This window comes from Acyrthosiphon pisum, chromosome X (assembly GCF_005508785.2).
Source record: "Acyrthosiphon pisum isolate AL4f chromosome X, pea_aphid_22Mar2018_4r6ur, whole genome shotgun sequence".
In the NCBI taxonomy this organism is placed as follows: domain Eukaryota; kingdom Metazoa; phylum Arthropoda; class Insecta; order Hemiptera; family Aphididae; genus Acyrthosiphon; species Acyrthosiphon pisum.
This window is the reverse complement of record NC_042493.1, coordinates 111,432,546-111,446,620: the sequence shown is the minus strand read 5'-3', so window position 1 is coordinate 111,446,620 and position 14,075 is coordinate 111,432,546. Positions and strand designations below refer to the sequence as shown.

The 14,075-nt window shown below is 26.4% G+C and overlaps 1 protein-coding gene across 1 annotated transcript; it reads right to left on the bottom strand.

Annotated features, from left to right (window-relative positions):
• Window positions 1–1,925: 1,925 nt before the first annotated feature.
• Window positions 1,926–8,461, bottom strand: LOC100160417 (poly(U)-binding-splicing factor half pint-like). Its single transcript, XM_029485407.1, has 10 exons — window positions 8,410–8,461; window positions 7,617–7,682; window positions 6,659–6,863; window positions 6,207–6,423; window positions 5,568–5,897; window positions 5,221–5,509; window positions 4,897–5,150; window positions 2,536–2,621; window positions 2,205–2,314; window positions 1,926–2,082 (listed from the first exon to the last, which is right to left on the bottom strand). Exons 1-10 carry the CDS (start codon window positions 8,459–8,461, stop codon window positions 1,973–1,975), a joined length of 1,719 nt encoding a protein of 572 aa, XP_029341267.1. The 3' UTR covers window positions 1,926–1,972.
• Window positions 8,462–14,075: the final 5,614 nt, after the last annotated feature.

Sequence of the window (14,075 nt, the reverse complement as noted above, 5' to 3'; positions counted from 1 at the left end):
TAGACAAACGGCATTTATGCAGAATCTTTTTTTTTAAATAATTATTATTATAATTCATTACAAAAATTATTAAGAATAATATTTTTGACAGTATATGATACATAGCGATTATTAAATATTGTCTCAAAATAATTCCCTAAATAATTTAAACGTCATTTGAGTTTACAAACTTTTTTTTTATTTTGAAAGTTGAATACCTATAAAGTCGAATAATAATAAAATATAAAACCTAAGAGCCGAACCCTCAAAAATATATCCTCTATAATTTTTGTAATAGGTGATTTGATTTTGCTCCAAGATAACTCAAAAAATCATATAAAAAGATTTTAGGTGTTTTATTGCTATGTTACGTGTGTATCGGAGAGAGAAAACAAATATAATTGCACTTGCACTATAATATAATAAACACAAAAACCTACCTGCCAACCATAGGCGCAAATAGCGTTTGAGATTTGGGGGGCTAATAGGGCCTTACTTTGATAATATTGAATAAGCTTAAAACAAAATTTAGGAAATGTTTGAGAGGGCTATGGACATTTTTGGGGGGGATTAGCCCCTAAAGCCCCCCCCCCCCCTATTTGCGTCTATGCTGCCAACTTATGTTTGTAGTCAAAATATTCATATATTTTGTGGTGTAGGTGGGTAAATAATTTTTTGTATACAATATATAATAATAATTTATTCAGTTGTATACTATGGGCAGAAGCCCAAAAGTACAGAGAGTTTATAAATTAAAACAATATTACAGAAGTCATACAACATTAAAGACAATAAGTATTTCACATATACAAAGTTAACAATAAGAATCTTGAAAATAGTATTATGTTATTATTTATTATATTTTTGTTATACCTACGTATAATATATACGTATGATAATATATATAGGTAATAATTGTTAATGCATTTAAATAATGTATGTTATTATAAGTATATATTTTTTTATATAACCTTTCTATAGGTTTTATTTTTAATAATAATTAATAATTATATAGATAGGTCACATAGGTAGGTATTTAGGTATACATTGTTTTTATATTAATATGATGTTTTTATATAGGTATGTTATTTATTTAATAAGATGTAATAATTCATTGTTTTCATTATGCATTAGATATGTTTTTTATGAATTCTGAGTAAATTAATATTCCCATAGATAAATTACTTTTAGTCAACAACTCTTTTGTAAAATATACTGCTAAAATAACAGTTTGTTGTGTATTACCTATGTTTTGATAATACTTTTTGAATTTAAGTAGAATACAGTGTCATAATAATGTCTGATAGAAAGTAGGTAATAGTTATTCTTGAGTACAAATAATGTTATTTATTTATTATGTAATTTCTAAAAATTGTAGCTTGCACAGTTCTTACTAAATTCAGAACCAAACTGTGCATATAATATTCTATTTCAATGTTTAATTATTATTAACTACTGTGTGAATGGATCTTAGGAAAGTACTCTCTTTATGTCACTTTATGTTACATATTACTTTTAATCAAACAAAAATAATTATTAAGTTATTTAGTCAACTATAAAAACTAAACTTCTTTGCCTTTAAGTGAATTTACTAACTTTCAATAACATTTGATATTGATATTATTCAGACATGAAAATGTAATACAATATAATAGGTATTCATAATTTATGCAATTATGTATGTGAATATGTAAATAATGTAGTATATTTAAGTTTTTATAAATAATGTGTATATATCATATATAGGAGTTTCACCATTCCATTAAGTAATTCTATAAAATGTATTATTTTACAGATTCTACAATAATATATCATTACTGTACTAATAATCGTTAATAAATTCATAAAAATTGCAAAAATCTTTTCTTTACAAAATATTATAGATACATAATAAAATAATTAGTTACATAATATATTTCCGTTAATATTAAAATAACTAAATGTGAAGTAAAATAATATACATATAATTATAATAATGGACATTTAAACTGATTCAACCAGAAAAGTCACTATGGTCAAATAATGCTTGATCATAAAGTTCAGCTTTAACTAAACGTCCGCCAAAGAATCGACCATTTATGGAGTCCCGAGCTTGTTCGGCTTCTGAAAAATAATAATCATCAATTAATATTACTACCACTTATCAAACATGATTTATTCTCATAGAAAAATTACAAAAAAAAAGTTGTTCCATAAAGTAGAAATATACCATACTTATAAATTACCTGACATCTGTGTAAACTCTACGAATATTTTTACAATTGTATCTGAATCTTCATCTACACAATCTGATTGTTTTTCTTTATAGATAATAATACGTTTGACTACACCAAATCTATATATATATAAAAAAATAATATGCAATTAAATTTAAATTAATTATTAATAATAAATGGGGAATGAAGTGGCTTAGCAGAATAAGGCAGCAGTGCTATTGTTACCATTACACAATATAACTTACATAATTACCACTTTCTTAATTTTTAAAACTTAAAAATAATAGAATATTATCAAAACATCGACATGTTGTAAACTAAATAAAAAAAAATTATTTACTTGCAGCATTCATCTTGAATTTCTTCTTGTAAATTGTCATCCACATCTTCAACACCAAGCATGTTTTTGAGTATAACAACCTTACTCTATATTAACATTTTAAGCAAACAAATAAATACAATTGTTTAATTGTTCAATCTTACTATGAAAGTTTGCTTGTAAATAGTTTTAAACTTCATTTCTATCTACAAATCATAACCTTTTTTTTCCTTATAATAGAATTTGATTTTAATATTTAGTTTTAGTCAGGGCTTGCATTTGAAAAAAAATTCTGTTTCATGTTATTTACAATTAAAATGTTTCACTATTTTTGCATTTATCGTTATTATGAATTAAAACGTTATTCAACTTTTGCTTTATCGTTATTCAGAATTAAAACGTTATAGAAGTTTAGCGTTTATTGTTATTTAAGATAGTGTTAATACCTATTAAATTTAAAAATAAACTAATGCGGGTAAGTAATGGCCCGGATACGGAATATAATATAAACAATTTTTTGAATGAAATAAATGTTTCTACGAAACCAATAGACCTTTCAAATTAATAGATTTTAAAATATTTCGTTTTGCGTTATTTTTTGTTCATGATATTCTATTTTACGTTATTTAAATTTTTTTGATTATCACTTTCTGTTATAATTACGTTTACAAATTTCAATCGTTTTTTGTCAAATATAACGTTATAATCACAACAAAATTATAACGTTTGCAAGCCCTGATTTTAGTATTTGAATTAAAATCTATATATGCAAAGCCATTAATGTAATTTCCTTGATATAAATGATGGATCATTGGAACACTTTTTAGTGATAAGTAATTTAATAAATATAAATAAGTATTTAGAAAAAAAAAATCAGCTGTTAATTATGTAGTTAGTTTAACACAACATAATTCATTTTTGTTACTTATTTCTAACACTCTCAGATTCAATATTATATGACAATCTGTAACAAAATATGCTTTCATCCTCTCAGATCTGGATTTTTTGCATTTATACCAAAATTGGATAACACATACAATAAAATAAGACAATAAAAAAAATGGGTAACATTCTGCTGTATATTAGTTCTCTAAAAGAGCCACTGTAATGGATGTGTTAAATTAGAATTCAATAAAATCTTTGTATATGAAAAACGATTCTAAGCAAAGTCTGTATTACTGAGTATATTTTATGATATTATTGTGATTAAAGTAATTCATTAAACTATTAGGCAGTAGGTTAAATAAGTTTTTGATGAAAAAATTGCATTTGAAAATGTCATTGTGTCTAAAATATAATAATATACTTTACAATTTTTAAGTGCCCATGAATAATATTTTTAAATTACAAAAAAATAACTAAAATAGTAACTATTTAACAGCTATTTTTAAATTAAATAAATATCTAATTTTGTCCAAATTTGAACTTAAAATGTCTTAAAAAAATTTGTTATTATATTTTTATATTACAGTATGAAGTTTTTTTTTTATCTCAAAAAACCTGGCTTCTTTGGCCATTATGTGTAGTTAGACATTTTACAGTTATTTACAAATATAAAAACATACAAATATACTTACCTATAAGAATAGAATTACATTTAAGGTAATCATTAGGATGACATTACTATTGAAAGACTAATTCTAATAGTAACTAAGATCTAATGATTTAGGTAGTATGAAGTATTGACACGAGTACTTGTTTAAAATTGTCAATCCTTAGCTATACAAATTTAACATTTTCTGAAAACTTTTGGACATTTTTTACTTTTGATCTACTAAAGTAACAACTACTTTCACTTTCCAACCAGAAAACATGCTGAAGTAGAAAATCAAAACCTTGTGATTGCCTCCAAACATGATGACAAAAATCAAGAAGTACACTTCATGTAGATACATGTATATGTCTTATACATTTAATACATTCATCGCTATGCTCAGAATCTAAAAAAGTATGGGTTTGGTATGTAATAATTTAATTATATTATTCATCGGTTGCTTGGAGCCACCTAGGTAGGTACTTGATAATATTCGGTCAGAAAACTAGAATAATATTTTATTCTCCCAGCCTCAACACAATGATATCACTGTAACACTCTCCATGTCACCCAAAATTATAGAATGACCACAGCCATAACACATATACATGTCAAAAAAAAAAAGAACACATGATCATTATTAAATCAGTACATTCAACGCTCTGCTCAGATGCAAAAATATCTAATAGTTTTTATGAAGTAAATTTAAATATAAATACTCATTTATTCAATAGTTCTAAATGTTCAATTTTGATCCTTAACTATTTATATTCTAGTATCTGTCTTATAGATATACTTAAGTTTGGTGAGACTAGACTGTAGGTTTAGTGAAATGTTATTATATTTACCTCAGTTTTCCGAATTAATTTTTGCATAACAAGGAGTCTAGCACTTTGTTCTTTAATAGACATATTTTCTTGTTGTTGTAATGTTTGAGGTTCAGTTTCTTCCAATACTTTTTTTTGTAGTTCTTTTTGTTGATCAGCCCATTTTTGTACATCTGCAATTACTGTTGGAATTACAGGGGCAGCTAATTGCGTGGGATTTATAAGTGCTGGCGGAGGTATAGCTTGTTGAATTACTGGACTCAATCTTTTGGCACCTAAAAACAATATATTTTATCTTTTTGCTTTATTGGATACAAAAACATATGAATAGAAAAATAGAGTTACCTGATATTATTGGTATTGGAGCTCTAATTTGCTGTGGCATAGCAATTCCTGGTGGTGGTATAGTAGCAGCTGGAATATCAGGAGTTATACCTAATGTAGTAGGTAACTGTTGTAAGCCAGGGAAAACAGCTGTTTGAGCACCTACTTGAGAACTTAATTTACTTAAACTTAAAACTTCATTAGTAGCACCTGCATCCATCGCTTGAACTGTTGCTGTGGCTGTTGTAGCTGCAAAAGCAGAAGCTCTAACAGAAGCAGCTGCAGGCATATGCCTTGAAGATGAAGGAACCTGAAAGTGTGTGTATTAAAATATGTATCTCATTAATTTATAAATAATTTAAATGTACATAAAGCGCATATGGTGGAGTAATGGCACGCCCAACTCTTAAAGACCGGCCTCCAAGGTCAAAAAGATTCATTGAAGATATTGCTTCAATAGCCGCTTGATGACCCTCATACTCGATGAAACCATAGCCACGGTGTCTGTTTGATGTTCTACTTTTTGCAAGTGTACATGTCCTAATTGGGCCAAATGCTTCAAATACACATTTTATATCATCTTCAGTTAAGTTTAGATGTATAGATGCTACATAAACAAAATTATAATACTGTTTAGCTTCTTCCCAAATCTCATCAATGACAGATTGTGCTTGTGGCATATTGCTAGGACGCCCAACCTAAATCAAAGACAGTTATTATATATATTATAATGGCTTTTACTGCAAAACTACTAATTATTTATCATTTTTTTTCTTAACCAGGCAATAATACTATACTCTGTTCAAAATAAGAAACACAGTCAGCAGCGACCAGTTTTTATCAGCGGCAGAATGTAGCACTCCCCCGTTTGTCGCCTTCACCGTCGCCTATATACCTACTGTGTAGTATTGCCATGCCCCTGTGCACCAGTCGGCTGCCGACTGTGTTTCTTATATTGGACAAAATATAGGTTTATAAGATTATAAGAAAATGTATGTAATACTTACAACTTTAATATTTCGACCACCAAACACTACTCCATTCATATGTTCAAGTGCAAGCTGAGCAGCTTCTGGTATTTCATATTCTACAAATGCATAACCTTTGTGCTTTCGAGTAATTGGATCCCAAGACATGTCAATTGATTTAATAAAACCAAATGGTGAAAATGCTTGTTTGATTGAGTCCTCTTTAAGTTCAAAACTAATATTTCCCACATACACTCTAAACATTATTTGTAAAATTAATATACTTTATTGGTTTGTACACAATTTATACAAGTTATGGAAATGATTTTAAAACAATCAGATCCTATGAAAAAATTAATCACTAATTAGGGAAACACAATAAAAGATATTACTCTCAACCAACTCTCAATATCGTATATTTTTTACATTATATTGTTTATTAATTATTGAATTGAAATATTCTACAAAATTGTAATGAACGTTTAACTGACCTGCACATTAAAACTAAAGCTTGTTGACGGTGGAATGACTTGGCTTGTTTTTGTTGATGGGCTAATGTTTGTTTCATATATACCATTTTAATACTTTGTTCCATAGCATATATTTTGGCTTTGACAACAGCTTCATTTTGTTCCGTACTCAATTTGATTAAAGGAGCAGCAAGTGCATCTAAAATATCAAGTCTTGAACCAGGACCTATAAATCATATATTAATTCAACATTATACCACAATCAAACAATATTATCTTATGTAATTTTTAGAATCAAATAATCTATAGCACTAGAACCAAAATATAAAATATCAAGAGCAGTTTTTCTTTAATAAGATGAAAGATAAGTGTTATACTAACATCCACAAGATAGAATTTCTGAGTATAAGAATAACAACAAGATTATTAAGCATTTAAATAATATAATGCATAATCGAGTTCATCACATAAAACATAAATAATTAAACAATTTGAATATATTTTAATTTACCATGTTTGAGAAAAAAAAATTATATTTATACCTTCTATTATAACCCTTTCACTGCTACAGACGTACTATTACGTCGCAAGCAAACATACCATTCCCTACTACGGACATAATATTACGTTCCTTATCTATAAAACGAAATACACAGGTTATCACATCAGTGATTACACCGAAATATGCAGATAATAACTTAAAATTCAAGTTAATTTTTTTTTTTCGACTTCGACATATTGTTCAATTTAACTAAATTAATAATTTATGAACATTAAAAAAAAAAAAACAATTATAATTCAGCAGAGATGAGTATTTTAGGAAAAAAAAACTTAGCAGTGAAAAGGTTATACTTATGGGATATATTAATAAAAAATACAACTTACATAGACTCAATTAAATAATTAAGTCATTTATAACGCACATAACTTAATAACTTATTAAAATTAAATTACCATAAGTAAATAATTAAATAGATACCTGAGATTAAAGTGCCAACTTGATTGAAATCATACGGTGCAGTAGCGAATAATGCATTTCCATTCACTGAAAGGAAATAACATGTTAATAAAATAATTTAATTCGAGAGGATATAAACATTAAACGTTAAGATAGTTTATTTAGTCAACCTGATATTTAAATAATAATTATATAGTAGAATAGATTAACATTATTCTAAATGTATTTTATAAATATTTAAAAACACAAAATTGTATTAGAAACAAGCGTATCCTAACAGTTAATTATTAAAAATCTATATGTCAAGTTATTTCCTTGAGTTTGAAGATGTTGAACGTTTTTGAATTAAGTCATATACATTAAATAAATTAATTTAATTACTAATTTAATTTTCTATTTTTTACATTTACAAATTGATTTATAACAGTTTTTAATATGTAGATATCTACTTGAACCTAAAAAAAATATTGAATTACAAAGAAATTATTAATTATACAATTGTTATATGCACCCATATAAATATATAAATATAAAGACGCCATCCCCCACCTGGACATGGCAGATACCTACCACTTAAAAATTCTGCCAAACACAAACACTCATGTGTAAAAACTCATCTTTTCAAACCCTACTACCACCACAATACAAACCTACAAACAGCTAATGGCCATAGATGCCGGTATTAAGGATCAATTAGAAAAAAAAAATAAATATAAAGACATGAGCATTTATAATATATAAAAAGGGATTTCAGTACCTTAATTTAAAACAAAATAATAAATAAATTGCTTAAACATAACTAAAAATACAATACCTTCATATTTTGGTATTTTAGCTTCTGGTTCCTCCTCTGTATCATTTGCCATGACTGGTGCAGAGATGGATGCAGGTTGGTATTGGTTGGAATTAGCTGTTAATGAGCTGATAAATGGTTGTTATTGCTAAATAATACATTAAATACGTTTATACATTCGATTAATGTAAATATAAATTTTTATTTTTTATTATTAAAATAGTTACATTATATTATTTAACTATACTAATGACGGGTTGTATAAACGATACTTATTCAATGCATCAATTGTGAGGTAGGTCCCTTAAACATGATTTAGTGGCATGATTATTGGTCTATTATATTTTTAGTCAACTATTCAATTAATCAACTTCTTTTGTTATGCAACTTTGCATAACTATTGTCAATGTTAAACCTAAGTAATAATTAAAATATATTTTTACTAAATATTTATAATATTTAAAACTATGTTTAAAGATTATTAGGTTCATTTTGTCTATATAAAATAACACTTTTCTGCTTAAATTTTACAACAAAATATAAAAGTTTATAATGGTAAGTGAAGTTGTATGGTGGTAAACACTTATGTCTGTAAGTGTTCATAAAATGAAATTAAAAATTTATACTGATTATAGGTATCAAAGTTTGTAATATTTATGATAATAACTACCTATATAAAACAGGTAACAGCATTTTAATCACTCTGGTAAAAGGTATTATGATCATCGATCTGCTTAAAAAATATAAATATAATACTGCTACAATTAATACTTGGAATATAAAAAAGCTAAAACAACCTCTATAGATTATACATAAATGGCAAGCATCTTTAGAGAACATTTAACGGACGCTCACACTTACTTAAACAATAAATGAAGAAGTTACACTACTAAGTATTAATAAAATATAAATACAGCATAGATGTTTACTTAAATAAAAGAAAAATTTAGGGAGGAATTCTAAATGTTGTTAAATCTAGTAACAACTAAGTAATCATAGAAACTATGAATTTATGATAACTTGTAGTGGTGGATTCAAGGGAGCCCGGGGGGCCCCCCATTGGCCCAGTATCTAGGTAAATAAATTATGCTATTTTTAAATATTTGTGTCGAAAAACTTGGAAAAAGACAATGCCCCCCACCCACCCACCAAAAAAAAAAAAATTATAGATCTGTCACTGACAACTTGTAAACATTAAGTACCTACATAATAGTAACATACCTATACATTTTATTTTGTTTTTACAAAATTAGATTTAATGTTTCATAATAAAGAAATTTTGAATCATTAAATATATTTAAAATAAAAATACCTACTTATTAAAGGATAATAAATAGTAAAACTAAACGCTATGAAATTATATTTAAAAAAGAGTATTTGTACTTACCAAACCTACTCAAACTTATATAATCACTATCAATTACCTACACGACAACATAATAATTTAGCGATAATTGATCGAATTTAAATATAATAGGAACAAAATAACAAAATAATTATTGGGTTAGGTTGATAGGTATTATGTATAACTTAAAACACTTAAATGGAAATTAAAATAAAATTTTCACTTTATTAGTTTGACAGAATATGGAAATAGCGGAGACACTATAACAATAAGAACTAAAAACTTTTTAGTAAAAAGTAAGAATATTGTCGTGAGAATGTGATGGTGAATGGTGATCGAAGTACCAAACACTAAAAATTTGGAACGATAAGACGATTGACTATAATATCTATGAAATGAGAATTTAAAACACTATAGAACAGTGTAATCCGAGAACAGCGAGAATATTAACATATCAAACTTTTAGTATATTTTACAATTCGGTATATTTTCTAGATTAAGAAAACAAGTGAAAGTTCTAGTTTCAACGTTTTTCTGATAAGGGTCATGGAAAAGAATACAAAAGAAAATGGTTGAACGCCGAACCACGGAATAACGAGCACAACTAATCACCATAGAGTTGGTAATGTTTTCATCATGGAAGAATCATGTCAAATATTTTAGCGCTAAAATCTAAATTAATTATTATGGAATAATATACCTACAAATACTAAACTGTTATATGCTTATAAATTTATTTTTTATCGTGTACTGTGTAGTGTACACGACGAAATTTAATGTACAGATAATAATACAATTAGTTATGAAGATATCAGTGATGTTGATATTATTAAATATAATTTTTATACAGGATTTCAAAATTATTATAGTTTACTATATATTATGTATTAAAGTAAAATATTATAGTTTAACCATTGGTTATATAATGAACATAAGCCTAAATGTTTATGTATATTTAATATATGTATAATATACTAACAGAGTATACTAGACTCTGAGATGGATTCAAGAGGGGAAGGGGCAAAGCCCCAACCTCCATCGAGTGGCCAAGCTTACACCACACGTCATATAATATATAATTCAATATATTTTTAAAGAGATATTTAATCTAATAATACATTATAGTTAGTTAAATTCATTTTAAAAAGGTTATTAAAAAAAATCTAAGCTATATTGCACTTATTGCATTGTTCCTTGAAATTTTTTAATACATTAAGGATCTTTTTTTAGATTCTGAGTGGAACGATGAATGTATTGATTTTAAAATGATATGTGTTTTATTTTAATTTTTTTAATTTTTATTGTGTCTGTGTACACGATAAGTAGTCGAAATAATGCTTCGATTTTCAACTTAAGTATCTTGTTTGATAGGAAAGTGAATTGTTGGTGCAATGGGGAGGTTAAAAATTCCCAATAGTTTACAAAAGCGCACGTAAAAACAAAATAAAAATTAAGGAAAACTGGAATTTAAATTAATTGATATAATTCGAACTCGAACTTCATAATAATACCAATAAAAAAGTTTCTACCTAATATAAATATAAAAAACTTTCTCAAAAAGTTATTATCATAATATTATCATATTATCGTCATTAGTTAAGTTCCTCAATTATTACGGAAATGTTCTGTGATCCTGTTCTAAAAATTCAACATTTTAATAGCTGCACTTTAGTCGTTCATTTGTAGACCTTCAATGAAAAGCGTTATTATATTTACAATTTACAGCAATACATTTCATGCTTCCAATAACGTTTGCCATTTGTATATTATTTTATAGCTCGGATAAATTAATGCATTTTGAACTATTTATTTTATTTAAGTCGTCTCTTTTCAAATTATTATTATTGAACAATTTATTAATATATTATATGATAATATTCAACATCATTTATAATATATAAACACTTATATTTTATATTCAGTTTTATTATTTACATATATTATTTATTTTATTAGAAATACCACTAACATTATGTACCTACAAAGTACAAAGTGCTATTTCTCACGGATGTTCTATTTACATTAAAATAATCTTTTATAATAATTATGAACTATCAATACATTATACATATATACATTATTATATAGGTATTTGAAATATCAAGCAAATACCTAATCTTATTAAAAATTAAATTATATTATTAGAAATACTCATTAACATTATGTATAAAGTACGAAGTACGAATAACATAAAAGTATCCTCAAACATATCATAAGACACAGAGTGTTCCAGTGTAAACTCGTGGATACATCGTTATTTTTGCCCACAGAAGCTTAACTTTCTCCATAGGCCATACTTAGCCTACAATCAAAAATCGTTTCTACGCGTGTGTCGTTCAAGCTTTTATCAAATAATAATTTGATACGGAATATACGATTCTATTTTCTCTGCATTTCCTGACCTCTGAGAAAATTCATCTACGGTGTGTGGCGGAGCAAGAAAAGAGTTTCAGGGTTCAAGACTGGTAAGAAATCAAATCATAAAATTATTTATCTCTGTCGACAAATTAACTATCTAGGTCTGTATAGGATTCACGACTCCACCTTAATAATACTTCCTCCTACGGTAAAGGTATATTACAATACTGCAGTGATTTTATACAATCGTGGTGTTTGTGACGATATTGTATTATATACAGTACTAATGTTGTAGGTATCCTTTTCTTTCAGAACTTTTCGGTGTTTTGTGCGGTCAGTCGCTTAGCAATTATCTATCCAATCCATCATCGTGCCATATACCTTCTATGAATTAAAAATTTTGGATAGTCGTTAGGTTAGACGTATAATTTCTTACACAAATATTATTAATTCCCTTATTTTCAATGATGGGCGAGAAGTGAACTGTGGTCTAAAACAGGTACAGAAAATTTGAATGGTACACAGACTGTTCGCTTGAGATTGTGAAATGAAAATTAACAATTGGCTTTTAAAAATTAAAAGTTCATAGGTAGGGCTGAGCAACTTTACAAACAAAATTAAAACCAAGAAACGGCACTACGCGTAGTACGTGGAGGTCAAAGACATATTCATGAGCATTGTAATTTTCAAAAGCGCTGTGAAAAACAAAAGAAATATTAAGGAAAAACGGGAATTTTTAAGCAAAATTTGTTTTCAAGAAAATTGAATTTGGTTTTAGGTGTAACTTTTAAAAAAATTACCGTAGATACATGCAATTTTTACAGGTTGTTTTTATTTCTAATTTCTATACATGATAACATTTTCAAAATATTTTGATTTGTTTTAAACTATTTAGGGACATTTTCAGTTTCCAATTTTTTTTGTTTTATATTATATGAATAACAATAAAATGTTATTTGTTCAGTAAAAAAGCTTGAAAGTTTAATATTATATGGCACCTACTTAGATTGTTTTCAATGATAATTGAAAAATATTAAAAACCCTTAGTCACAGTTTAAAAAAATAGACAAAATATGTAAAAATCACGAAAATTATCAAATTATTTTGAGTTAGAAATTCTTAAAAATTTTTCTTTTTAAATCAATGATTTGAAAATGTAATATAAGATCATTCATAAGTTTTTCTATCTTTATCAAAAAAAAATGACTTCAAGTGAATCAAATTAAATTTTTATGAGCGTTTGAATTTCATATTTTTACAAGATTGGATATTCACTCCATTTCCCACGTAGCGGATTTTGTTATTTCGTTGTAATTCAAAAACGAATAACTGTAGATACATGAAAATTTCACTGAATTTTCATTTTTTCATTTTCTATACTCCATACAATTTTGACAATATTTTGACTCTTTTTGATGTGTTTACGGACATTGTCAAATTTATGATATTATTGTGATCAAATTTAACACTACGCGTCTTAAGCATCCAAAAGACCAATAAGCCAGACAAAATTACGAGGATAGGAGTTGATGGATTTTATTCTTGAAAACAGATTTGAATTTGTCTTGTATAGTCTATTAGGTTTTGATCGATGCAATTTTAGATATTAAAATTAATTATTAAAATATTAATAATAAAAAAAAAACCATACATTTCCATTATTTTAAAACTTAAGTACGTTATTATAAGTTTTAATAGGTATGCAATTTTGTCCAAATTTGAACATAAAATGTCAGTATTTATATATTTTTTGGCTACAGATTGAACTATTTAAGATAATCCGTTAAAAATTTAAAGTTTTTATACCTACAAATTGAACATTTTCTAATTTTTTACGGACTTTGTCAGTTTTCTATTTTTTTAGTTTTTTTTTCTATAAATATCAGTTAAATTTTGTTTGTTGGGTAAAAAGCGTGAAAATTTAATGAAAGGCTCCTGATATATTGTTACAATAGCAGTTGAAAAATATTAAAAATACATAGGC